Raw genomic sequence first — 27,633 nt, 5'->3', positions numbered from 1 at the left:
TCATTTCCCATAAACTTTTAGATAAGTCATGGACGAAACTTCATCCGACTCTTTTCAGTCTTCACACGAGTCTGCTTCCTATTCATCTAACTCTTCACACGAGTCTGCTTCCCATTCATCTCAGTCTTCACACGAGTCTGCTTCTCAGTCTTCCGACGAGTATGTTTCCTCTTCATCAGATGGTCTGGAATTTGAACTGCCAACATCTGATAGAAAAAATGTTAAGCGGAAATTGTCGAGTTCCTCATCGGAAAGCGATGGAGGAGGGTCAAGTAGAAGACTGAACAAAGTGGAAGATGCAGACGGCGATGATGATGGCCCTGTGAGATACCGCAGAGGGAAACAGGTAAAGATAGAAGAATCTTTGTGTGTGTGTGGTATTTGCATGGATGCCATACCTGATGAAAAGAAGTTCAGGATCCAAAACTGTTCTCACATCTTTTGCAATGGCTGCATCACAAGACATGTTGCTGCAAAGATTGAGGAGAATAGATCAGTGGTGCAATGCCCAAACCCTAATTGCAAGGAGGGTATAGAGCTTGAGCATTGTGGTTCGATTATCCCTAAAGAAGTGTTCGATAAATGGGGAGATATTCTTTGTGAGAATCTAGTGGTTGAAGCAGAAAAGTTTTTCTGTCCTTTTAAGGACTGTTCAGCTATGTTGATGCGTGATGGTGAAGAAGTTGTGACTTCATCAGAGTGTCCACATTGCCACAGACTGTTCTGCGCACAGTGCAGGGTTTCGTGGCATGCAGGAATGGACTGTGAGGAGTTTCAGAGGTCGAAAAGAGAGAGAGGAGAGAATGGAGACTCGATGGTGACGAAGCTTGCAAAGAAGAAAGGTTGGAGAAAATGTCCAAATTGCAGTTTTTATGTAGAAAGAATTGCAGGATGCTCACTTATAACTTGCAGGTTTGTTATGTATATATTTCTAACTAGTATTTTTTTTATTCATTAATATAATTTCGAATGGGTTGATTAGATTAATATCTTATTTAATTTGAATAGAACAAACTATTTGAATTATGTGAGCATTTTATGTGTTGGTTCACTTGTTTTGCAGATGTAATCATAAATTTTGCTATGATTGTGGATCGTCTTGGAACAATAATGAGCACTATTCATGCCGATCTAAATAAGAATTGCAAAAACATTGTTATGGTGTTATTTTATAGGTATTTATCAAATATAAAGACTGTATTTTCTTTCCATTTAATTTGTAATTACATGCACTATAAATTTGTTATTTGAATCATTTGATTATTTGTTGATAAATTCCAATTTAGATTCGATTTCCATTCCTATTTGTTTGTATCTATGTGAGTATTGTTTGTGTCGTGGAGAGGTAACTGAGGCAGAAATGAATTACATGGAAATGAGATTCAATGATATAACAGGATCAATTCTCATAGAATCGATTATTTTTTTTTATTTGTATTGGGAATATGTGGTGAAACCAAATGAAAAAAAGTGTGGAAAGTTGGGATAACTATTAATGAGTGGGTGTGTTGGAGAGAAGCACGGCATAGTGGCATAGTTGCATAGTGGATTGGAATGATGACTTTCGTGTCTCTATTTCCATTTATTGTTTTGTTTAAATACTTATTTTTAAAAGTAAACTCAAACTAACCAATAAAATAATATTTTTAAACTTATGTTAAATTATTAAGTTTATAAAAACTCTTTTTTAAAGGATGGAAGGAAGAGATTTATGTTCGACTATTGACTTAATAAGAATATTGAGTTTTATTTTAAAATATATGATTTTAAGGATTAAATATATTTTAGTTTTTAAATTTAAATATAAAATTGAAATTCTTATTTAACTTTAAGTTTTACATACTAAACACATATTTAATTTATTTTTAATTAATTCTTTATATATAAAATTTGATTATACGAATATTCAACTATATTATAATTTAATTGAATTTTATATATTTATTTTTTATTTTATTTCAATTTATAATTGTGTTAATATTTTATTATACAATTTTATTTGAATTTTATTTTTATATTTTTTTATCTAATTTATTATACTCTATATTTGAAAATTTTATTTTTAAAAAAATTATTTAAAACAAAAATACGCAGGATTAATGAATATTTGAATGCATAAAATAATTTACAATAGTTTTATAAATGTGGCAAACCTTTTTTTGTATGGAATGGGTATGATCGAAAATTTTGCTATATTTAGTTGTGATACACTTTTATGTTATAATGGATTAGAATATATGTAGTTAATTTATATATATATATATATATATATATATATATATATATATTAAGTTTTAAGGTTAAAAATATTTGAATAATGTTAGATTTTTTATTTTTTTATTTTAAATTAAAATTAAAAATTATTAAAATATTCTTGTGTTTAAATAATATTTTTTATAAATAATAATTTTTTATTAATTAAAATTTAATATACTTTAAGATGTTACATAAGTTAGTATATATATATATATATATATATATATATATATATATATATATATATATATATATATATATATATATATATATATATATATGGTTTACGCCTGTTTTTCAGTTGGTACATTTTAGCAATGTGTACCGGATTTTAGTAGACAAAAATATCCTTATATATCATGGATTCTAAGTTTTAAGGTTAAGGGTATTTTAATAATTTTCATTCTCAAAACTAAAAAAAAAAAAAAGAAACCCCCCAAACCCTTACTCACCTCTCTCATTCCTCTCAACCCTTTCTCTTTCCTCTTTCTCACTCCAATCTTTTCTCTGTCATCTCCTACTGTAGCCCCAATTGAAAAAATCAGAAACACTTGTCGTTAAACAATCTTACAAAAAAAAATGATTTTATAATGAGTTTTCATCTTATAATTTTTGTCTTATCTAATTTTATCCAATTTTCACAAGAATAAAGGAATTGGTAATTGACTTGGAAAAAATCAGAAATACTCACGGTTAAACAATTTCTTACAAAAAAACGATTTTATAATGAGTTTTTATTTTATAATTTTTGTCTTATCTAATTTTATCTAATTTTCACAAGCATAATGACATCAAAGGAATTTGTAATTGGCCTGGAAAAAAACCAGAAACACTCAGTTGTTAAACAACACATCCGAAAGAATTGGTAATGAACCTTTTGCCTTGAGGGTGAATATGTCAATGACTCAACTCTTTACAAAGGCAAATTTTTTAAAGGCAAGTGTTTCTGATTTTTTTCAATTGGGGCTACAATAGGGATGACAAAGAAAAGGTTGGAGTGAGAGAGATGAAAGAGAAAGGATTGAGAGGAATGAGAGACGTGAGTAAGGGTTTGGGGGGTTTCTTTTTTTTTTTTTAAGTTTTGAGAATGAAAATCATTAAAATACCCTTAACCTTAAAACTTGGAATCCATAATATATAAGGATATTTTTGTCTATTAAAACCCGGTATACATTGCTAAAATGTACCAACTGAAAAACAGGCGTACGCGCGTTAGCAAACCACACACACATATATATATATATATATATATATATATATATATATATATATATATATATATATATATGAATTTTGCATATGCTAATATGAATTTTGCTATGGATGTGGATGGTCTTTGAATGATGATAAGCATTTGAGGTCTTGGATGGAATTTGATGAATGCCATTTGATTAGTCATTCATATCATGTCTATTTATTTATTATATTTCAATTATTTATTTATTATATTTTTATTTATTTATTTTGTACGTTTACGATAAATTTAAAATATAATTAAATTTTATTTAAAATAATAATAAATACATTTTTATAATTGACTTTAAATTCTTATTAGTAATATTAATGAAAACACATATGTTTGTAGATAATTGTTTTTTTTTTGCAGATAGCTATTTTAATTTAAAAAATAGTTAATTAAAAGAACAATTGAAAAAAAATTATATTTTTTAAAAGTTATCGAAACAAAATATCTTCAAAAAGAAGAATATCCTTTATTTAACTTTTCTTTTGAAAAAAATAAAAAAATTATTTGTTTGAATATTTAAAACTGTGACAGTGAGATTTATTCCATATAAATGATCATGTAATAATTTTTTATGTGAAAAAAAGGGTTTTAGTCTCAGTATAATTTTTTTTAATAAAGAAGTGTATAATTTCTTTATTAATATTGATATATTATTATTGTATAGAAAGAAACTTAGATAATATCAGCGTCATGTTGAAATGTACAAATTTAGTAGGAAAAAGGAATCAAATACTAAAAGTAAAGGTTAAGACACATTCTAATTTTATCTAGATTAAATTTAGAGAACATATTTCATTCAAATAAGGATCGATGAAAATAATATAAAATTATGTTTGTTCATAAAATATAGTGATTCGTTTATTAATAATTATATTTATTATTAATATATGTATCTTGTTGAATGTCAAAATATATTTGCAAACATTCCAATAATTTTTGTTTCATTACATTTTTAGAAGAAGAACATAAATAATTTTCACGAAGAAAATATATAAGAAACTCAAAAGATCTTATAGTAATAATAATTGTGTCGTATGATTGTTTCACTAGCCTAATATTGAAGACCAGATCATACTAATCTTAATATCGATCAATTTAGAAGTAAAATATGATTATTCACCATTAGGTCGTGATTAAACCAGAATTAATTAAAAGTCTACCTCAAAACATATAAATAAATATTTTGACGATGATATGCATTTATTACGTCATTAACCTCAATCTCATACTTAAAACAATTATTTTTATTATTATTGTTATTAATTCTATTATTTTAACAACTGTCATATATTTGATAATGAAAAAAAAAAAGAAATATGTGTACAATAATAAGAACATACTGAATTTGAATTTGAATACAGAAAGAGGAAAATATGTTGTTTTCCATATAAGATATTATTAATCAACAATTTATGATTGGTTAATTTGAACTCCTAATAAAAAATAAGATTAAAGACTAATGATTAATTTTGGAATATACGGAGAGTAAATAGGAACCAAATCCCTATTTCCTGTCCAATTCTTTTGGTTACTATCTTTGAATACTTTTAATAAAAAAGAGGTTTTTCAAACTTTCTATTTGAATTGAAAAAAAAAAGGCAAAGGAGGAGTTATTTATCTACGTAAGAGCACTTTTGGTTTTGCTTTTGTGTTTAGAGATTTTAAGAAGGAAAAAGCAAAAGACAAGAGAGAACCAACCTAATCATACACACGACAAACACCTTAAAAAGAATTTTCATGATGTTGGGCCACGGTTGCCAAACCATTTTCTTTTCACTTCCAAACTTTTTTTTTTCCAGCTAAGAAACTTTGTTGGAACGTCTAAATTAGCTTTTCAATTTTCAATTCAACCTTCATCATTTCAATGCAGAGGTTGTCTTCCGACATTACATCACCAATTTTAGTTTCCATGTATCTGCCAATTTGAATTTCACTCCGACCAAACCTTTACATTTATTGGGAATCTTAGAAGCACAACGCAACCTAAATCTTTAAATTAAAAACCTAAGTTCAACGGTGATTTCTTTTCATGTCTTCTATGAGAGTTCCAAATTTTAGCTACAGATGAAATATTAATCATACATGTATCTACCTAGTGGAGACCGAATGGTTAACATTCAGCACCGTTCGGTCCATCTACTTAGGACCATTCTCATCCGCTACAGTCAATCAAGTTAAAGATTGGGCCGCAATTAGGCTAGCGTTTAAGTTATTGGGCCAATAGTTCAGCACATGATAAAATAATCAAGAATATCTAATTAAAGATAGGGTGTTGCTCCCTTCACCACCACCCCTTGCTCCCTTCACCACCCCATTCATGTTTTACCCCTCTCTTTATTTTCCCATTTCTATTTTATCCTTAGTAAAATTTTAGGGTTAATATTTTTTAACCTCTACCTACTCCAATCCTCTACATGTATGCAACGACAACTCTTCTTCCTCTTTATCGTTCGTCCTCTCATTGTTTCATTGTGCTCTTTTTCACGTTCCACGTCTTCCTCTCATTCTTTAATTGTGATAGAATTGTGGTCTCAGAGTGTGGTGGACTTTCATTAGCTGGTGTGCTTAGTGAGAGATTGCAAGTGGTGGTGGAAGCAATTGATCAGTCGTGCCAACATCGGTGTGTGGTGGTGCTTGAAGGATTCGTCGTGAAGGTGCGTAATAAACCCTAAAGAAATAAACATAATCTTTAAACGAATGTAAGCATCCCTCAGCGGATGTCAACATCCGTTTAAGGGAAAACGAATGTCGATATCCGCTTTGCCTTAAACGGATGTTGACATCCGTTGACGGATGCTCACATCCGTTTAAAGTTACATGTTTATTTTTATTAGTTTATTTTTTTATATTAATTTTGGAGATATTTTAATATTGTAATTTATAGGTTTTGACGTATTATTTTTGAATATATTTTTGATGTATTTTGATAATGTATGTTTGAAGATCTTTATTGTTATTAGTTTATATTTATATTTTTCTTTGTATTTTGCAGTTATATATAATTAGTTTTTTGTTTTAATGTTTTTGTATAATATATATTTTTTATATATGATTTTTGTATTCTTTAACAATTTTATAATTATATAAAAAATTATTTATTAGTTTAATTATATGAAATATATAATTTTATTATATTAATATTTTTGTAATTAAAACAAACGGATGTGGTGGAGTTTGGGGGGGGTTGAGATTTTGAAAAGAGAAAGAAGGAGAGTTGGGAGGTGGAGCTGAGTGAAAAGTAAAAATGGGTAAAAAGATAGAGTTTGAGTTTAAAGTAAATAAATAGGGTTAAAAGTAAAAAAGATTATTTTTGTAATTATAATTTTTTTGCAGAAGGTTGGGGAGGTGGAGGGAGAAGTGGTGGTAGTGGAGGGAGCAACACCCTTAAAGATATTGATAAGCAGGTTATAAACAATCAACCAGATCTTTAGGTAATCTGTTTATATCTTATTCTGTTTATATTTTATTGGGCTAATGTCAGCTTAAGGTCCATGAGACAACTTATAAATAGAGAGTCGGGGCCACAAGCCAGGTACGTCCCATTCACACTCAACTCACACTTCAAATTACACGTCTAACTTGAGCGTCAGAGTATCTTTTGCAAGTATCTCCCCCTGGAGCACGAAGGAAACCGACCGGTCAAGATCGGCGTGACCGAACAACCCAGACGGAAGAAAGGCGAACGACTCAGGCGGCCCATCAAAGAACGAGCGGCAGAGTCATCCAGAAGCGGCAAAGTCACGTGTCTCAGTCCCACAAGAATATCAACCGAAACATTTTGGCGTCCACCGTGAGGCTGAGAGCAAGCAGAAGACGCCCAGATGGTGACCACGAGGAGCATGGACGGACAACAAAATACCAGAGATTTGATAGCGCATATGCAAGCACAGATACCACAGACAAGAACCATACATGTGCAGACGCAAGCACAACAAGAGATGCAACGAAAACACGCAGAGGAGATTGCGGCGCTAAGGGCGGAACGAGTCCATACCAAGCGGTCTGTCTCAAATCAAGAGAATGGAAACGAGAGAAGTCGTAATCGACAACCATCCTAGCACACCAACTTGAACGGTCGAGGAAGGAGAGGACCATCGGCCCTCCAAACCGTTCAGCCTACCAGCTTACTCCTTTTACGGCGACCATCATGCAAACTCTGATGCCAAAGAATAATCCTTCGGTATTAGAGAGGTATGATGGCTCAACGGATCCCGACAATCATCTTAGGATCTTCACCAATGCAATGGTGTTCTACACTGATAATGATCTAGTCATATGCAGAGCCTTCTCCTTATCACTCAAGGACGAGACATTGGAGTGGTATAACACTCTTCCCCCAAACACAATGGATTACTTCGCCACTGTAGAAACCCTCTTTAGAAGGCAATACGCCTCCAATCGGAAATAGGAGATAACATCGGCGGAATTGGTAAATACTAAACAGGATCCTGCCTACCACTCGGCCAAGTGGAGTCCAAAACCGAGAGATGGGGAATGTTCTACGTGAACACTAACTCTCGTCCTAAACCGAGCGGTGAGGTTCTATACGGCCTCACTCTCGTCCTAAACCGAGCAGTGAGGTTTGACACGACCTCACTCTCGTCCTAAACCGAGCGGTGAGGTTCTATACGGCCTCACTCTCATACTAAACCGAGCGGTGGGGAATATTCTTTGTGGTCCACTATTTCGCCAAGAGGGAGGAACAACTAAATACAGCCTCCCTCAAACTCATAAGTCCTATAGTTAATCACGGCTAAAGCCGAACGCTTAACTCAGACTTGGGGGCATAATGTATCATACTTAGTGGAGATCGGACGATTAACATTCAGCACCGTTCGATCCATCCACTTAGGACCGTTCGGCCCATCCGCTACAGTCAACCAAGTCAAAGATTGGGTCACAATTAGGCCAGCGTTTAAGTTATTGGGCCAATAGTCCAGCAGATGATAAAATACTTAAAAATATCTAATTAAAGATATTGATAAGCAGGTTATAAACAACCAACCAGATTTTTAGGTAATATGTTTATATCTTATTATGTTTATATCTTATTATGTTTATATCTTATTATGTTTATATCTTATTCTGTTTATATCTTATTATGTTTATATCTTATTCTGTTTATATTTTATTGGGCTAATGAAACAACTTATAAATAGAGAGTCAGGGCCACAAGCCAGGTACGTTCCATTCACACTCAACTCACACTTCAAATTACACGCCTAACTTGAACGTCAGAGTATCTTTTTGCAGGTATCTCCCCCCTGGAGCACGAAGGAAACCGATCGGCCAAGACCGGCGTGACTGAATGGCCCAGACGGAAGAAAGAAGAACGGGCATGCGGTTTATATTACATAAGAGAGAGCGGCAAAGTCATGCAAAAGCGGCAAAGTCACGTGTCTCGGTCCCTCAAGAATATCAACCGAAACATGCAATATAATTGTGATGAAATATTACTGATATACAATATGTTTTGGTATAGGGTTGAGAATTTTTACAAAACATTCATTTATATTTTTCTTTGGGTCAACTTAGATTGTCTTGAACACATTTAGTTAAATTTCTTCCATGTTTTCTATGTTCAAACTCCAAACTGTGTTATAGATATTGGTTAAAAACACTCCAACACAAGTTAATAATTTAATCAATTAAAAATTACAATAAAACTTTAAATTTGTAATAAATACAATATTTTTTCTTTTTACCTTTGATTTGTATTTATAAATTTCAAAATAAATTTATAATTAACATAATCATAATCATAATCCAACTTCTAACTTTTAATAAGTAAAATTTATCTCCAAACTTGATTAGACCATTTACTTAAAGTCATGAACGGTATTTGTTGTTTTCATGCCCGGCCATCCAAAGACCGTACGAGGTCATTTGGTACAAAAGTTTAGTGTTTTGATATTTTTGGTTTAAATATTATGTAAATCTTGAAGTTTGGCAGAATGTATGTAAATATATTCTCAAGATTCTCATGGTAGATAATGCAGATCTATCCTGGTAAATCCTGCCATGCCATGGATTTGCAGTCCCGTGACAGATACTGCAGAAAAAAAACAAAAATATTTATTTGTCCTGTTTAGCGTAAAATTAATTGTATCAAAATGATCTCTTTTCCACTTTTAAACAAAAAAATCATTTGGGTTGACATCTATCAGCTTCAACCAGCTAACTCTCCGGCATTGTAAAACACTGCAGTCTCTAACCACATGGGTTTATGAGATATCTGACTGAACAAGACATTAAAAAATTTCAAAGGATTCAACAACGTCACTAAAAAAGGAAAAGATCTTTCCAATATACTCATCCTCTTCTGAACACAGCATTTTCTACAAACACTCTTAATTATACAACAAGAGATTTATACTCCCACCATGCCTTTTCTTAATTTCAGAACATCCTCCTTTTTGGTGCCTTCACGCTCTTTCTAACAATGGAACACCTTCACAAACACATACTCTAATAAGCATATAGAGCTATTTTTTTAACAAGATATCCGAGATGGATAAAATCCCATGTTCTTTCTACACCCAGAAGCCTCAAAGACTAATCCAGAGGTTGCTGCATTGCGACAACCAAGGGGCTTGTCACAGTATGTTTTCCATCGGACCAAACTATGGAACCACTCTTGACACTAGAACTTCCAGGTGTAAGCTTAACAGCCCTAGTTTGTACCCTAACAAGAAAGTTCAATTTCTGACCAATCTTCCTGAAAGTCAGGGTGTCTGGTTTCACTGTGACCACCATCCCACCTGGTGGCTTGATGGTGACCTTGTACACTGAATTAGCGTCGCCGACATTTGTTACAGTCCTGATAAAATGTGTAGACATTCTCTTCTTTCCATATTGCTGAAACACTGCAGAGAATGAAGGGTAATTCAGATTCCCAGCATGCCCTGCCCTTTTAGCTCCTTTACAATCTGCACTCTTTCTTGTGATCACATGGATGCTGTTGGTGGTGTAATTTGAATTGCACAAGAAATTCACATAATCAGAAGGGGAGATGTCATAAACCAAGCCAGGGTTCATGGCTTTAACAGGATGAACATGGCCAGAACCATAATCAAAGGCTGAGGAAACATTTCCGGTGGATTCATCCAACATGGGATCACCTCTGTTGTCCACAGTATAAGCAGTGGTCATCAGGGCTGATCTAATAGCAGCAGGACTCCAATCAGGATGTGCTGCCTTCAACAGAGCAGCCAAACCAGAAACATGAGGACAAGCCATGGAAGTCCCAGAAAGTATGTTAAACTCAGTCCTACGCCCATCAGAGGGAACCCCAGAAGGTCCTACATGATCAGGCCAAGCTGCAAGAATGTTCAACCCTGGGGCTATAACATCAGGCTTCAGAATCTCAGGGGACACAGGGTTAGGCCCTCTGGCAGAAAATGATGCCACCACAGGTGCTGGCTTAACACCGAGCCTTGTTCCCTTGAACACAATTGTGGCAGTTGCCGGTGACCGCGAATTACCAATGTACCCACGGATTTTCTCGCCCGCTGTGGCACCAACCGCCGTGGCAGGCAACACGTGGCAATCCGCCACCAACCCTTCCCCGTCAAACACACCGTTGGCTAAAATCATGCCAACCCCTCCATTTTTTCTCACTTCTTCACCTTTAGCTGCCCTTGCATTAATCCCTCTATCACACACAACAATTTTTCCTTTCACAGTCTCGGGATCCAAGGAACCTTCCAAACAAAGTGAAGAAGAATAACCATTACCTCCACCGCCGCCGCCACCACCAAACTGTCCACTACCCCCATACACAATCGGGTACATCCGACCCGGAGTTAAACCAGGTCCACCATAAATACTAATCCCGGGCACTATTTTTCCATTTCCAAGCTTAACACTGGCCGGAAAATCTCTGTCTATAGTTCCAGCGCCTACGGTGGTAACCCACGGCGCCACATTCGTCACTGTGAGGCCACCGGGACCGCCATTGCCAGCTGAGGAGGAGACAAAAACGCCAGCCGAGGTGGCGCCGAAGGCGCCAATCGCAATCTCGTCGAGGTGGTACGGCACCACCACTCCTCCGACGCTAAGCGACACAACGTCGACGCCGTCGGCCACGGCAGCGTCGAACGCGGCGAGGATGTCGGAGCCGTAGCACCCGCCCATCCAGCAGACTTTATACACCGCCAACCGCGCTTTCGGCGCCATGCCGGCGGCGACTCCTTTCGCGTAACCCAACGTTGACGCCGGCGACACGTACCTTCCAGCAGCGATGGACGCCGTATGCGTGCCGTGGCCGTCGGAGTCTCTTGCCGAGCGGAACTCCACGGTCTCGTTCAACTTCCCGTTGGTGGCCTCGTACCCTTCGGAGAAGTACCTGGCTCCGATGATTTTCCGGTTGCATGAGGTAGCCGGGAAGCTCTTCCCGGCGACGCACTCGCCCTTCCACTTGGCAGGAACGGGCCCCAGGTCGCGACCGCTGAAACTCTGGCGCTCCGGCCAGATTCCGGTATCGAATACACCTATAACGAGATCCGAGCCGAAATCAGTCTCGTGCAGCAACCCAGCGCGATCGGCGGTGGTGAGACCGAGGAACTGAGGGGAGCGCGTGGTGTGAAGCTGTCGAACCTGTTCGGGTATGAGAGTGATGACGTGGCTGAGCGCCTGCAGCTTCTGTGCCTCGGAAGGTGAGAGCTTGGCAGAGAAGCCGTGAAAAACGGTGTCATAGGTGTGGATAACGGAAGCGGTGCTGGAAATGGAAGACAGTGATGACTCATACCAGTGTCTGTGTGTTGGGAAAATCGAAGGCTTTGTTTGGTGATGAACTTGGACAATGAAAGTTTTTTTCTTTTCTTGGTCGGAAGAAAAAGCAACCTGTGTTAGAGTTCCTACGAGAAATAGAAAAACTAAGAAGGTGGAAAAGGCAGCCATGGAAGTGGTATGCGAGGTGAAGTGAAGGGAAGATGGAAAATTTAAAGGGAAAAAAGTATGTAGATGAGAGAGTGCATGTGTTGTGTGTGGTGGAAGAAGAAGGAAAGGGTTAATGAATTAGTATTATAATTATTTGTATTGTAGTGTAGTGTAGGGTAGCAGTAGCATGGTACTCTTGCTGAGTGTAGTAGAACAATGGTGGGATGTGTGCAGTGGTAGGAGTTTTCTGCCATGTGGACTTCAAATTCAAATTGAAATTGAAACTTTTGTAGGTATCTTCATCTACTGTTGTTACAGTTTCAATGTTTGCCCTTGTTTCACACAGAAAGTAGAAAACAGCTGTTCAGATTACGTTCACCCATACGTCTTAGGATTTTTTTTTAATAAAACAACTCCTGTCAGTAACCGGAAAACAACAGTGGTTTTTGCACACTTTAACAATGTTCTTTATCTGTAAGATTCAAATTTTAAATCTCGTTTTTGTTTAGATAAACTATTTATCAGTGATTACACGTAGAAAAGTGTTGATAGTTGTGTCACAATTGCTTCTTCTACTTAATGTTTTGGTCCAACCAGCTTTGGCAATTAATGCTCCCATAAACAAGTGTGGCCCAGAAATTGGGTCCATCGAGTACGTTAAGCTACCCTAGCAGAGGACTAAACTAAGACCCACCCTCCCCAGGGGTCCATCAGGTACCCTCTACACCATTACACCAAGGTAAAATTTATGTTCAAAATCACCTCTCACCTAAAACACAAGGTCCATCTTTGCATGCATGCCCTTTATATAGTTTTCTTCCATAATCACTTTCTTTTCTCATATAAACAAACAGTGTGGGTTCATTATTTATTTTTTCATCAAAAAGTGATCAGTAACTTTAATTTAATGGATATTATTTGGGTTTATAAAGTCGAGGTTAAGTTTACTTCTCTACAATTTTTCAATCGAATTAGGATATTATTTGAAAAAATACTCTAATATTAAAGTTAATGTTTATCTAATAGTGTTAACAATGAATACATAGTTAATATAACCAAATGAATGTTAAATTTTTATTTATAAATTTTAAATAATCTTTTTATTGTGCTGGTTTAATTAGGATTCAAACAATAATGATATATTTTGTAAGTAAAACAATTATTTTTATTGTTAATTTTATTTATAATTCAACCTATCAGTTTAGTGACTAATTCATTGACCAACTCATGTTGTTCATCGTTGTTAAAACTTATAGAATAGAAGATAAAGATTGATATATAAAAGGTTTTTTTTTTTAAGAATCTTATGTTATCTATAGACACTGTTGCTTTTTTGGAGAGACACTTTGGTTAATTAGTTAGTGATATGAGGATAGTATATTAATCAGTTTACAAGGTGACGATAACTGACAGATACGACAGTTTGGAAAGGAATACATGTTGAAATCTTGTGACCTTTTGTTGCAGGCCCATCCATGCGCAATATCTGAATGCAAAATGAAAACGTGGGAAAAAAAATGTTTTTTTCATTTTCAAATGAACTCAGATGAGAGAAAAAATTAATATTTTCATGATACATTAGTTTTAGTATTTCAAATTATATTATCTTTTAATATATCAAAATAAATATATTTTAAAAGTTCAGAAAAAACACAAGAAAAATTAATAGAAAATTTAGATTCCTCTTAACGGACAAAACGTTGACGAGGGATTAACGGACAGTACGATCTTGAAAGATCGTGACTGCAGGTGTTGTTGGACCGGTTATGGTAGGTTGGTAAATCAGTTTTTAAAATTTTGATTAAGTATAAAAATTTCATCAAGAATTGTTAGTAATTTTTTACACATATTAATTATAAGACTTTACACATTAAATTTGATTAAAAAATACATATAATTCTCCATTTATATTTAAATTAGCGTCCAATAATTAAACGAAAGTATAATAAAAACAGACAATTAAAAAAGTTTATCAGATGGTTTAACACTTGCCATCAAATGTTTTCAATCATTATCAAAAAAAACTTGTCCATCTCTTCTTTATCGAAAAAATAGAATGTAAATCTATTATGTAGAGTATGCCGTGGAAAAGCTTTAGCTATCCGAATTAAGAGTTACGAATTAAAATCTATCGTAACAAAATTTATATCAGAATTATAAATTGTTATTAATTAATGTTGGATAAATTTAAATTTAAATATAATTTTTTTTAGTTTTTGTTCTTATATGGGTCGAGTCACCTAAGTCTTCACTTCGTGAGATTCTTTTCTCTGTTGTCCAAAGTCCGTTCGTTCTGTCCGTATGGGAGGATACTTGTGAAAGGTGTTCCGATACATAAGTCGGTAATGGTCCCATCAATTGTTTAAGTGTTACAATAAATGCGTAATTAATGAATCTGACTATCTCTTACCTTTGACCTATATTTATAGTTTTGATCATGGGTCTAGAATTAGCAAGACCTTAATTACGGTCCAATCCATAGCTCAATTTTTTAATCAGTGTTTTACCTTAATCACATCCGGAGACTTATCTGTCATGACTATTCGATATGGATGATTGAAACGTGTCTTTCGTCCTATGTGTTTGTCTGGTGTTACAATTTTTATTTTTATTTTAGAGTGGTCCAAGCTGTTGGTGTTGTATTTAGTTTTTATTCTGTTAGATGTGTGTCACGTCTAGATTTAATTGTGAAATAATTGATTAATATCTATGTATATATATTTGATTATAATAAGTCTTGAATTTTGATGAGCATGATATCTGGTGTTGTGTTTCTAAAACAAGTGCGCAACAAACTTTTTCTAGAAAGAAAGGACTTAACATAATGATCTTCTTCATTGAATCGGGGTTGACGGTGACATGTTCTTGGCAAAGTGTTGGTTTTTCTTTGGTGTCTAATCTTTGTTGATCGAAACTAAAGCGATCATGTGGTGGGGACCTAAAATCGAACAACCTTCTTTTTCTTTTTCTTTTGCATCTCCCTTTCAATTTCAAACACTTGGACAAAAGAACATCCAAATTCAACTCTCTTTGTCTAAACAGTGAAAGGAGAATTTCGATTTTATATTACCCTATTTGCAGTAAAAATGGTTAATCAAGGGGAAAAAGCCAAAACGTGTTATCATGCATGCACAACGGAAACTGCCTCTACAGTGAAAGGACAATTTTTATTTTATATCACTCTTTGGGGAACGGAATATTATAATTGGTTGGTACAAATAAAAGCCAAAATATATCACCATGCAGGAAAAAGTGCAAGAGAGAAAGAAAAAGTTTTTAAATTTAAGAGGAAAGTAGGAAAAGAGTAAAAAGTAATCACCAAAATAGAGAAATCAAAAAGAGAAAGATGGTAAAAATACAATCTTGGCTATTAAATCGGATATGGGGTTGCAAATATTGTATGCAATCATTAGGAATCTTGTAATTATTATAAGTACAAGGGTAAAGTTTAATTTGGACTGCTAAGATTGAGTTTTAAATTAAATAAGGATAAATAAGGCTAAAACCATCAAATGTTGGATTAGGAATTAGTCTTGCCATTAAAACAACATTCATTATTTTTCTAAAATTAGTATTATATTACTTTTAAAATTTGTAATTATTTATTAATATATATATAAAAACTAAAATTTTCATTATTATTAACATAATAAAATAAGTCTGTTGATAAAACCAAATTAATCGATGAATTTTGAAATTTGAATTATTGACGATAATATCTCTCAATAAATTGTTTTGGTAAATTATGATAAAAATTTTCGTCTCTAATGTATTATAATGATTATTATAATTCTTTAGTAATTATTGAAATAAATTTTACTAATAACTAATATTATTGAGGGATTTATATGGGTTGATAATTACAGAAAATTTGTACATATATAGTAATATTTGTTATATATTATATTTTTCTTTTTATTTGATAGGTGACAGCGTGTGTAATTGAAGAAGGTTGTCAATCTTGTATTCTTTATGTTGTTTAATGGCAGAGTCAATTATTGGGTTCTAATCTTTTACTAACTTGTGCCAATCAGCCACACGTTTTGAGAGTCATGATGACAAATATCGATATCTAAACCAACCTTTTGCATCATTCAAAGTGTATATTACAGTAATATATTAGTTAGGTCTGAGAGCCATGCCTGCATATTCAATCACTTTTATGACAGTCTCTACAAAACAATTAATACCCCACTAAACACAGGGCATAATAACTCTTCAAAATATTAATTCTTTTTTTAACCTATTAAGATTATTTGCTATGTAAAAACATCCTTATTAATTGCTTAATATTTGTTTAATAAGTGTTTTTCAAATAAATTACTTTTTATTTTGTTTGATTTCTCCTTTCTTCAATTTTTTTATGAAATTAAAAGCCATTTGATTTATTACAACATGGACGACATGGCAAAGTAACGGTGATGAAAAGTTTACTTTAATTAGGTGCTTGAAATATTAAAGGTTAAATATTTATTTTCCTCCTATAAAAATGTTTTGTTTTCCAATTATATTGTAAAGTATTTTATAATGTATTTTGTAAAATCATATTAAATATCCGTTTCATACTTATTTATATATGTTTTTCACCTATGTATTAGTTTCAATTAAGATTATCTGATTATTTGATTTTAGTTTTGTTTGATTGGAAATAGAGTAGTGTAAAGTGTTTATGAATATAAATTAATTTGTTAAACATTAAATTGTATCTATAAATTGCTTGGGTATAATAATGTTAAGTACTTATTTTATCCTGAATATTAGAAGTTTAGAGTTAGAAATGACAAAAATGGATCGTAGCAATTTGTGTAAACAGATAAATTAGATTGAAATTTTAAATTCATTAGTCTATTTTTCTCCTGGTTCACCTGAGTCACTAAATTATATATGTCAGTCAATCTCGACCTGTTGACATTTTTTTAAGTTAAAAATAAAAATAATGTAAAATATTAAAAAAATGTATCATATTTTTAAAATGTAAATATACAATAATATTATAATTAAAATAAATTATAATAAAATAATTTAATAGGTAAATATTAATATGTTTTATAATATCGTTAATTTGACAGACAAACTTTCAAACCAGGTGCAAGCATGATAAGAAATCTACGAGGATTTTGGCCCAAATAAATAAATGAAGATCACATATGAAACAGGTTAATTAATCAGAAGTCAAAGCAAGATAAAATCAGTTTATTCAGAAAAACAAAATGCTAAATATATACTTAAAAGAAGAAATATTACGAGTTTTTTAGTATTGTTTACAAATATTGATATATTATTTGACTTTAGATCTCGTATGAGTAGTTTAAATTAAAGAAAATTATTTATATATACAGTGCTATCCAGAAAGTCAAGAAATGTCAAAACTTGTTTGCTTTTTTATATACATTCTTATTATTTATTAGTCGAAGATCCTAATTTATTTTGTTAAAGATGATTTGTGCTTATGTGAGAATCATGAAGATATATTTAATAATGTTACATTTTTAACAATATTAAAAGAAATCAATTTATGAATATTAATAATAATATATTTAATTTAATAAATTTGCATTCTATAACTTTTAGGTTGATCAATATTCAAAAATAATATATATATATATATACATATATATATATACATATATATATATATATATATATATATATATATATATATATAATTCATGGTAAATTAACAGATGCTGTGCCAAGAAAACTTTTGTGTGAAGAGAAGTCATACCTCTCTATCATAATTTGATTAAAATTATGGAAATAATTCAATTCATCAATATGATATTTATGATTCTTATTTTTTCAGAAAAGCATTTAAATTGTGAATACGAAATGTACAGTTTAAGTAATAAACTTTAAATAGTAAATATTAAAAAGTAACTTGTCTAGTTCACAAATAATAAATATTTGTATAATGACTTTATGTGGATAATATGAAAAGTAATTACAATAAATTTTTATGTTAAATTTTTCTTTATATAAAATAAAAAAAGGTAAGAGGCTTATTAATAAAATATACAATTAATATATAATCTTTACTTAAATCTACCTTATTATTTGTAGATTCTTTCTTGATTTAAAGAATAAATAATGACATGATGATCCCATATTAACGAAACAATATTTGCATTTGGTGATGTTCCAATGTTTCAAAACAAAAATTCAGGACATCATATTACAAGATATCAAACAAGAAAGAGAAAAATATAAGAATAGAACAGTATATGTTTATTGAACGAAAAAAAAAAGATGATTACAAAATACTCGAGGAAAACAGTCAAGGAAAAAGAAAATATCAAACCTATAACATAAAAATTAACTATAAAAGAAAAAGAACAGAGAAGAAAAGAATAAACATATTTAATAGAAACACATGTTAAAAACTATAACCCACAATCCTCATAGAATGCTTTAGGAGTTCCTTGATGCTATACTCAATGGAAAATTTATTTCTTTCTCTTGCAATAGTGTGATGAGATTAAACTTGAAAGTTTCCAAAGAATTCTTGAACTCTTCAAGATCTTCCAAAGACACGTTCTGATGGGAGAGATTCCACCAAGAACCAAAACAAGAACAACTCTTCTTTGCTTTCTTTAATTCTTCCAATTGCTTTTGCTTTTCTTTCAAGTTCGTGTGTACATTCTCATATTCAATCCTTTGCTTTTCAATATATTCTTGCTGATCTTGTGTAACTCTACAGAGTTCGGAAAACCCTCCGGTGACATAGCGATAGAGAACGACGTCAGTATTAGGGTAACCACAGGAATAAACGTTGCCATTTTCAGAGGTGATGATCAAAGCAGTTTGTGCTTTGCATAGAAGAGAAATTTCAGTGAGCTTGTTAAAAAGTCCTAATTTGCGTTTTGAGAAGGTGACGCATCGCCTGTTTCTCTGTTCAACTTCTTTGATCTCAATCTTTCTCTTTCTTTGATTTGATGTTCTTCCATGGTTTGTTGTAGAACAAGAAGCCATTGCACATAAAAAAGATAACAAACGAATCACAAACAAAACATGAATTACAAAATGTTTTGGTGCCTTTTTATAATGTCCTAAAGTGTTGTCAAAACCGGCCACCCGGTCCGGCCCACCACGGGTTGGTCACTTAGTGAATCAACTCAAATCGATTCATTTATTAACGAGCAGAAAAAATTTGAATCTGGCCCGACCCAACACGGGTTGGTGGGTTAAACGGATTGAATCACTAGCTCACCTAATTACCAATTTTTATTCAAATCCAAAAAAAATTACAATTTTTTTGTAATTCAAATTTAAATAAACTCAAATATAGTCCAAAAGCAAACCCAAAAAGCGAATAAAAAAGTTTATAATATTGATAATTTTTGTGTCATTTATCAATTTATAAGATTAGAGAGTTGAATGGATAAACTTATAATATTTTTGTCTTTTGAAACATTTTTTCCTTGTTTCCATTTAATATAATAATAAAAATGTTAATTAATAATATTAAAATACAAAATAATAAGTAATTAAATTAAAGTATGTGAGTTGGTGAGTCAATACGGCTCACAACGGATTCAACCCGTATGGGTCAGATTCTAAGTGAATCAGGTTGAAAATTGGTTCGTATAAAAAAATTTCATTTTTATCAAACCCAACTCGATCCGACCCGTGGTGATTCGAGTTAGCAGTAGATGCTAACTCATTTTGACAATTCTAGAACTAATCTTGCAATCTTATGTTTTTCATTTGCATTATATTAAACTAATATCTTAGAAGTAAAATGATATATGTAATAATATCTAATATATATATATATATATATATATATATATATATAATAAATAATATTTAGTAACATGTAAAAGCAATTATTACATATAAATGTGGTTTTTCATTTGAATTTATAAATTTTTTTATTCTCTCGGAAAATTGGTTTGGACCAATTAACAAACTTGTCTTTTACTCTGAAACGGCAAATGGATTAAATATTGATAAAAACAAGAAAAATAAAAAGATGTACAATTGAAATAAATTTAATTTTTTTAATATTGATATGAGATAATATCTAGTTACATTTATAATACAGAATCATTAGAGAGTCATTGATATATCTTTTTATTTCGTAAATTTTAAATAAAATTTTATTCATGAAATTGGAAAATATGATTTGGATTTAAAGTTTAATTTAAATTCAAAAGAAATGGAACGTATATTTAAGACTTATATGATTTTAAATTGTTTATTGAATCATATTAACTAAGATTCGTTTCTTTTAAATATTTTTTCAAGAAAATTTTATATCTTTTTTTGAAAGATTTATACATCTTTTATTTAATGTTCTTTTTATTTTAATGTTCTTTTTATATATGTTAATTAATGGTAAGAGTTTGTTCACCAAATTAAATTTTCTTTTTATATATGTCAATTATTTAAAGTAAGTAAAACATATATTTTATAAATATAATTGTATGATTTATGATCTTAAATATTTTGTTATTTTAAATGTTTATTATATTCATTTTTTAAAATAACGGATAGGTTTTGATGCAAATTGTAAAAATAGTGAGTTGGTGAGTTAACCCAACTTACCATGGGTTCAATCTGGGTGAGTTAGTTTCTAAGTGAGTCAGGTTGAAGATTGTTTTATATAAAAAAAAAATATTTTTATTAAATCTAACTTGGTCCGAACCCGATTCTAACTGATTTTGACAGCTCTAGTCCTTGCAATCTTACCTTTTTCATTGTATTAAACTAATATTTTAGAAGTGAAATGATCTATGTAATAATATCTAATTTATTATAATATTTAGTAAAATGTAAAAGCAATTATTACGTATAAATGTAGTTTTTTATTTGAATTTATAAATTTTACTTTTATTCTCTTACAAAATTGGTTTGGACCAATTAACAAACTTGTTTTTTTTCTAAAACGACAAATGGATTAAATATTAATAAAAATGAGAAAAATAAAAAGATGTACAATTGAAATAAATTTAATTTTGTGAATATTGATACGATATAATATCTAGTTACATTTATAATAGAGAGTCATTAGAAAGTCATTGATATATCTTTTTATTTCGTAAATTTTAAATAAAATTTTATTCATGAAATTGGAAAATATGAGTTGGATTTAAAGTTTAAGTTAAATTCAAAAGAAATGGAACGTATATTTAAGATTTATATGATTTTAACTTGAAGATTCGTTTCTTTTAAATATTTTTTCAAGAAAATTTTATATTTTTTTTTCAAGAAGGGTTTATACATCTTTTATTTAATGTATTAAGTATTAATTAATGGTAAGAGTTTCGCACAATTTGTTCATCAAATTAAATTTCCTTTTTATATATTTCAGTTACTTAAAGTAAGTAAAACATATATTTTTATAAATATAATTGTATGATTTATGATGTTAAATATTTTGTTATTTTAAATGTTTAGTATAAGTATTTTTTAAAATAACTGATAAGTTTTTTTATGTTTATAACATGTTTTAAATGAACTTATATATATATATATATATATATATGGGTTTGCTAATGCGCGTACGCCTGTTTTTCAGTTGATACATTTTAGCAATGTGTACCGGGTTTTAGTAGACAAAAATACCCTTATATATCATGGATTGTAAGTTTTAAGGTTAAGGGTATTTTAATAATTTTCATTCTCAAAACTAAAAAAAAGAGAAACTCCCTAAACCCTTACTCACGTCTCTCATTCCTCCCAACCCTTTCTCTTTCATCTCTCTCACTCCAACCTTTTATCTGTCATCCCTACTATAGTCCCAATTCAAAAATTCAGAAACATTTGTCGTTAAACAATCTTACAAAAAAATGATTTTATAATGAGTTTGCATTTGTCTTATCTAATTTTATCTAATTTTTACAAGCATAATGACATCAAAGGAATTGGTAATTGGCCTGAAAAAAATAAAAAACACTCGTTGTTAAACAATTTCTTACAAAAAATGATTTTATAATGAGTTTTCATTTTATAATTTTTGTCGTATATAATTTTATCTAATTTTTACAAGCATAATGACATCCGAAGGAATTGGTAATTGGCCTGGAGGGTTTTTTTAAGATGATGATTCAACATATGTAGATGATGAAATTAGAGAGGTTAGTGAAGAAAAGTGAAATTGAAGAGATCTTGAATGAACCTTTGCCTGGAGGTGAATATGTCAATGACTCAACTCTTTACAAAGGCAAACTGTTTAACGGCAAGTGTTTCTGATTTTTTCAATTGGGCTACAGTTTCTGATTTTTTCAATTGGGGCTACAATAGGGATGACAGATAAAAGGTTGGAGTGAGAGGGATGAAGGAGAAAGAGTTGAGAGGAATGAGAGAGGTGAATAAGGGTTTGGGGGTTTCTTAATTATTAAAATACCCTTAACCTTAAAACTTAAAATCTATGATATATAAGGGTATTTTTGTCTACTAAAACCCGATACACATTGCTAAAATGTACCAACTGATAAACAGGCGTACGCCCGTTAACAAACCCCATATATATATATATATATATATATATATATATATATATATATATATATATATATAAATCGTTTTTCAATGGTAAACTAGCTTATTTTTGCTTTTCTATTATATGTCTTTGTATGCCGTTTCTTTTTTGTAATGATCATCTAATGTTGTGAGTTTAGAGATTTACCTTTTCAGTTATCCAAGTTAGAGATAAGGGAGAAGCATATGAGTTGTTAGATTGATCTACAAAAAAATAGATTTCTTCTTTGAAGGATATTTGTTTTACCTAATTATACTTTTCATTTTGATAATTTTCTACTGTTAAAATGGAATGTTACAAAACAGTATACGTATTTTGGATATATTAATTAATTCTTTTTTGTGTTTAAATTTAATTATTATTTAATAACTTTTTAGTAAAATAATTATAATGATAAATATTAATTTTATATGCATATTTTTTTTCTTTTAAGTGATATTTTTTTAGATTCGTTATCCAGATTCAGATAACTTGTTCTTTTAGTAAGTCAATAGTTTAAAATGAAAAGAATTCAAAATAATATATCTTTTCTTTAAAAGTTAAATCTATTGGTAGAACTAGGAAAAGTTTTATATTTGAAAGTTTTAGATTTTAAAATTTAAGTTAAATGCGAAAGAAATGGATATTTTAAGATTTGATATGATTTTAGCTAGAAACAATTCAATGAATCTGAGTCATTTCTTTAAATATTTTTTTAAGAAAGGTTAATACATGTTTTATTTAATGTATTAATTGACATAAAAGAGTCACAAAATTTACAGGCCAAATACAATTTCTTTTTATACTATATTAGTTACTTGAAAAGGAAGCAAAAAAATATATTTTATAAATATAATTGTATGATTTATTTGTTTAGTTTTTTTATTTTATTTTAAGTGCTTATTAATTATTTTTAAAGTAACTCGTTTTGATGTAACAATACCATTACTGGCCTCGTCCTATTATAAAACTATTTAAAGTAATTCAATTGGCTAACATATACTAATTTAAACAATTTACCACTAATTTATTTATGTTTAATTTTTTTAATACATGTCTAATCTAGCATTGTACAAGTATTTCAAATTTAAAACAATTAAATGTTGTGATAATATGTTTAGATTTGTTATGTAGATGAAATATTGCTTTAACCAACTTACAATATAAAATGAAAAATATTATGAAAATTAATTCAATCAACACAATTAGATGAATCTCTTTCTTTGTTAATGATTAATTAAGGGAACAAAAATTCCTTCAAATAATGGTCCCGTTTTTCGATTCCATTAAACTTCAAAAACAAACTTGCTTTTATTTTTTATCATTTATTGAAAAATCTCCCTCGTAACTACAATAAAATAAAAAAAGGTAAGAGGCTTATTAATAAAATATACAATTAATATATAATCTTCACTTAAATCTACCTTATTATTTGTAAATTCTTTCTTGATTTAAAGAATAAATAATGACTATTGATGATGATCCCATATTAAGGAAACAATATTTGCGTTTGGTTATGTTCCAATGTTTCAAAACAAAGCTTCAGATATCATATTACAAAATATCAAACAAGAAAGAGAAAAATATAAGAATATTACAACAAATGTTTATTGAACGAAAAAAAGATTATAAAGAATTTTCGAGGAAAACAGTCAAGGAAAAAGAAAATATCAAACTTACAACATATAAATTAACTATAAAAGAAAAAGAACAGAGAGAAGAAAAGAATGAACATATCTAATAGAAACACATGTTAAAAATTATAATCCACAATCCTCATATAATGCTTTGTGAGTTCCTTTATGCTTAACTTGTTTCTTTCTCTTACAGTAGTGTGATGAGATTAAACTTGAAAGTTTCCAAGGAAGTCTTGAACTCTTCAAGATCTTCCAAAAACATGTTCTCATGAGAGAGATTCCACGAAGAATCAAAACAAGAATGAATCTTTTGTGCTTGCTTCAATTTTTCCAATTGCTTCTGCTTTTCTTTCAAGTTCCTCTATACATTCTCATATTCAATCCTTTGCTTTTCGATATATTCTTGCTGGTTCTGTGTAACTCTACAGAGTTCGGAAAACTCTCCGGTGACGTAGCGATAGAGAACAACGCCGGTATTAGGGTAACCATAGAAATACACGTTGTCATTTTCAGAAGTGATGATCAAAGCAGTTTATAAGCAGTTTATGCTTTGCATAGAAGAGAAAGTTAAGTGAGCTTGTTAAAAAGTCCTAATTTGCGTTTTGAAAAGGTGACGCATCACCTGTTTCTTTGTTCAGCTTCTTTGATCTCAATCTTTCTCTTTATTTGATTTGATGTTCTTCCATGGTTTGCTGTAGAACAAGGAGCCATTGCACATAACACAAATAACAAACAAATCACAAATAAAACATGAATTACAAAATGTTTTGGTGCCCTTTTATAATGTTCTTAAGTGCTATCAAAACGGGTCACCGGGCCCAACCCAGTCTGGCCACCATGGGTTGGTCACTTAGTGAGTCAACTCAACCCGATTCATTTATTAACAAGTTGAAAAAATTTGAACCCAACCCGACCGAGCACGGGTTGGTGGGTTAAACGGGTTGACTCAGTGACTCACTTGATTACAATTTTTGTTTCAAATCCAAAAAAAATTACAATTTTTTTGTAATTCAAATTTAAATAATTTCACTACAAAATAATATTAAACTCCAAAAATAATTCAAAATAAAATATTAACATACAACTCAAATATAGTCCAAAAACAAACCCAACAAGCGAATAAATAAGTTTATAATATTAATAATTTTTGTGTCATTTAGCCATTTATAAGATTAGAGACTTGAATGAATGAACTTATATTATTTTTGTCTTTTGAAACATCTTTTTCTTATCCCCATTTAATATAATAATAAAAATGTTAACTAATAATATTAAAATACAAAATAATACACAATTAAATTAAAGTAGGTGAATTGGTGAGTCAGCTTAGCTCACCACGAGTTCAACTCACGTGACTCTAAGTGAGCCAGGTCGAAAATTGAGCCATATAAAAAAACTTCATTTTTATCAAACCTAATTCGATTTGAATCCATGATGTGCCAAATTGACCTACAGATTTGAAAGCTCTAGGCTTACACTCTTATATTTTTCTATTGTATTAAACTAATATTTTTAGAAGTGAAATAATATATGTAATAATATCTAATCATATATATAATAAATAATATTTAGTATAATGTAAAAGCAATTATTACATATAAATGTAATTTTTTATTTGAATAATTTATAAATTTTACTTTTATTATCTCAGAAAATTGGTTTTGGACCAATTAACAAACTTGTCTTTTTCTAAAACGACAAATGGATTAAATATTAATAAAAATAAGAAAAATGAAAAGATGTACAATTGAAATAAATTGATGAGATAATATGTAGTTAGATTTATAATAGAGAGTCATTGATATATCTTTTTATTTCGTAAGTTTTAAATAAATTTTATTCATGAAATTGGAAAATATGATTTGGATTTAAAGTTTAAGTTAAATTCAAAAGAAATGGAACTTATACTTAAGATTTTATATGATTTTAACTTGACATGTTCATTGAATCATGTTAACGAAGATTCGTTTTTAAAATATTTTTTCAAGAAATATTTTTTTCAAGAAAACTTTATACATCTTTTATTTAATGTATTAAGTATTAATTAATGGTAAGAGTTTCACATAATTTGCTCACCAAATTAAATTTCCTTTTTATATATGTCAGTTACATAAAAAGTAAGTAAAACATATATTTTATAAATATAATTGTGTGATTTATGATCTTAAATATTTTGTTATTTTAACTGATAGGTTTTGGAGCACAACTAGCTAAAAACTTAATTTTACATGCCTTAATGTATTATTAAACTATTTGAAGTACTCTTACTAAAATATATACTAATTTGGTTACTTAGCATAATAAATATTATATTACTCTCCTTATTTGTAAATAAGGACACTGTGATGGTTATATATAATAACAATGAATACGAATTTGTTTATATCATTCCTATCTCAAATTATATTTAAAATAGTTTTTATTATAAATAACAATGTATAATTAGATTTTCAATTAATCTCTTAATTAATTATTTTTTACTATAAAAAAATTAGTATCTAAATTAATTTCTAATTAATTAGTGGTTAATTTAAGCAATAATTCATTTTTGATAGTCAAAACTAACCTTAGTTTATTTAAAGACTAATTCACAGTCCAATTATAACTTTTTATTGATAATAGAAATTATTTTTAAAAATGAGTTTTACATTGATTGGTAGAGGTAGGAAAATTTTTCTTGTTGAAAATAAAAAATATGATTTGGATTTTAAAATTTAAAGTTAAATTCAAAAGAAATGCAACAAACATTTAAGATTTGATATTATTTTAACTGGACATGTTCATTGAATCTATTAACGAAGATTCGTTTCTTTAAATCTTTTTTTAAGAAAAAATTATACATTTTTGTTTTCAAGAAAGGTTTATACATTTTTTACAATAAAGGTTTATACATCTTTTTTCATGAAAGGTTTATATATCCTTTATTTAAACTATTATGTATTAATTGATGGTGAAAGTTTCAAACAATTTGGTCACTAAATGAAATTTCCTTTATATATATATATATATATATATATATATATATATATATATATATATATATATCAATTACTTAAAAAAAAGAAGTAAAACATATATTTATAATATAATTGTGTGGTTTATGTTCTTAAATATTTTATTTTATTTTAAATGTTTATTGCAATTTTTAAAAA

The 27,633-nt window shown here is 30.0% G+C and overlaps 3 protein-coding genes and 1 pseudogene across 3 annotated transcripts; 1 reads left to right on the top strand and 3 right to left on the bottom strand.

The window, feature by feature from the left end:
• The first annotated feature begins 28 nt into the window (after positions 1 to 28).
• Positions 29 to 1,139, top strand: LOC124835634 (E3 ubiquitin-protein ligase RSL1-like). Its single transcript, XM_088101393.1, has 2 exons — positions 29 to 912; positions 1,064 to 1,139. Exons 1-2 carry the CDS (start codon positions 29 to 31, stop codon positions 1,137 to 1,139), a joined length of 960 nt encoding a protein of 319 aa, XP_087957519.1.
• Positions 1,140 to 9,781: 8,642 nt separating this feature from the next.
• Positions 9,782 to 12,575, bottom strand: LOC148191461 (subtilisin-like protease SBT1.5). Its single transcript, XM_088102216.1, has one exon. It carries the CDS (start codon positions 12,401 to 12,403, stop codon positions 10,058 to 10,060), a length of 2,346 nt encoding a protein of 781 aa, XP_087958342.1. The 5' UTR covers positions 12,404 to 12,575; the 3' UTR covers positions 9,782 to 10,057.
• Positions 12,576 to 18,790: 6,215 nt separating this feature from the next.
• On the bottom strand, positions 18,791 to 19,351 carry LOC148191460 (agamous-like MADS-box protein AGL62). Its single transcript, XM_088101392.1, has one exon. The coding sequence runs from the start codon at positions 19,349 to 19,351 to the stop codon at positions 18,791 to 18,793; it is 561 nt and encodes a 186-aa protein (XP_087957518.1).
• A 5,317-nt stretch (positions 19,352 to 24,668) lies between these two features.
• LOC148191459 (uncharacterized) lies at positions 24,669 to 25,192 on the bottom strand (annotated as a pseudogene).
• Positions 25,193 to 27,633: the final 2,441 nt, after the last annotated feature.

The sequence above is a fragment of the Vigna umbellata genome, chromosome 11 (genome assembly GCF_029865625.1).
Source record: "Vigna umbellata cultivar VRB3 chromosome 11, Vumbellata_1.0, whole genome shotgun sequence".
NCBI lineage: Eukaryota > Viridiplantae > Streptophyta > Magnoliopsida > Fabales > Fabaceae > Vigna > Vigna umbellata.
This window is presented reverse-complemented; position numbering and strand designations above follow the sequence as displayed.

Bases quoted from the DNA above. Each gene is read 5' to 3' on its own strand.
- LOC124835634 (XM_088101393.1), top strand. From the start codon at position 29: ATGGACGAAACTTCATCCGACTCTTTTCAGTCTTCACACGAGTCTGCT. The intron at 913-1,063 runs GTTTGTTATGTA...CTTGTTTTGCAG, and splicing joins TGCTCACTTATAACTTGCAG to ATGTAATCATAAATTTTGCT.
- LOC148191461 (XM_088102216.1), bottom strand. From the start codon at position 12,403: ATGGCTGCCTTTTCCACCTTCTTAGTTTTTCTATTTCTCGTAGGAACT.
- LOC148191460 (XM_088101392.1), bottom strand. From the start codon at position 19,351: ATGGCTTCTTGTTCTACAACAAACCATGGAAGAACATCAAATCAAAGA.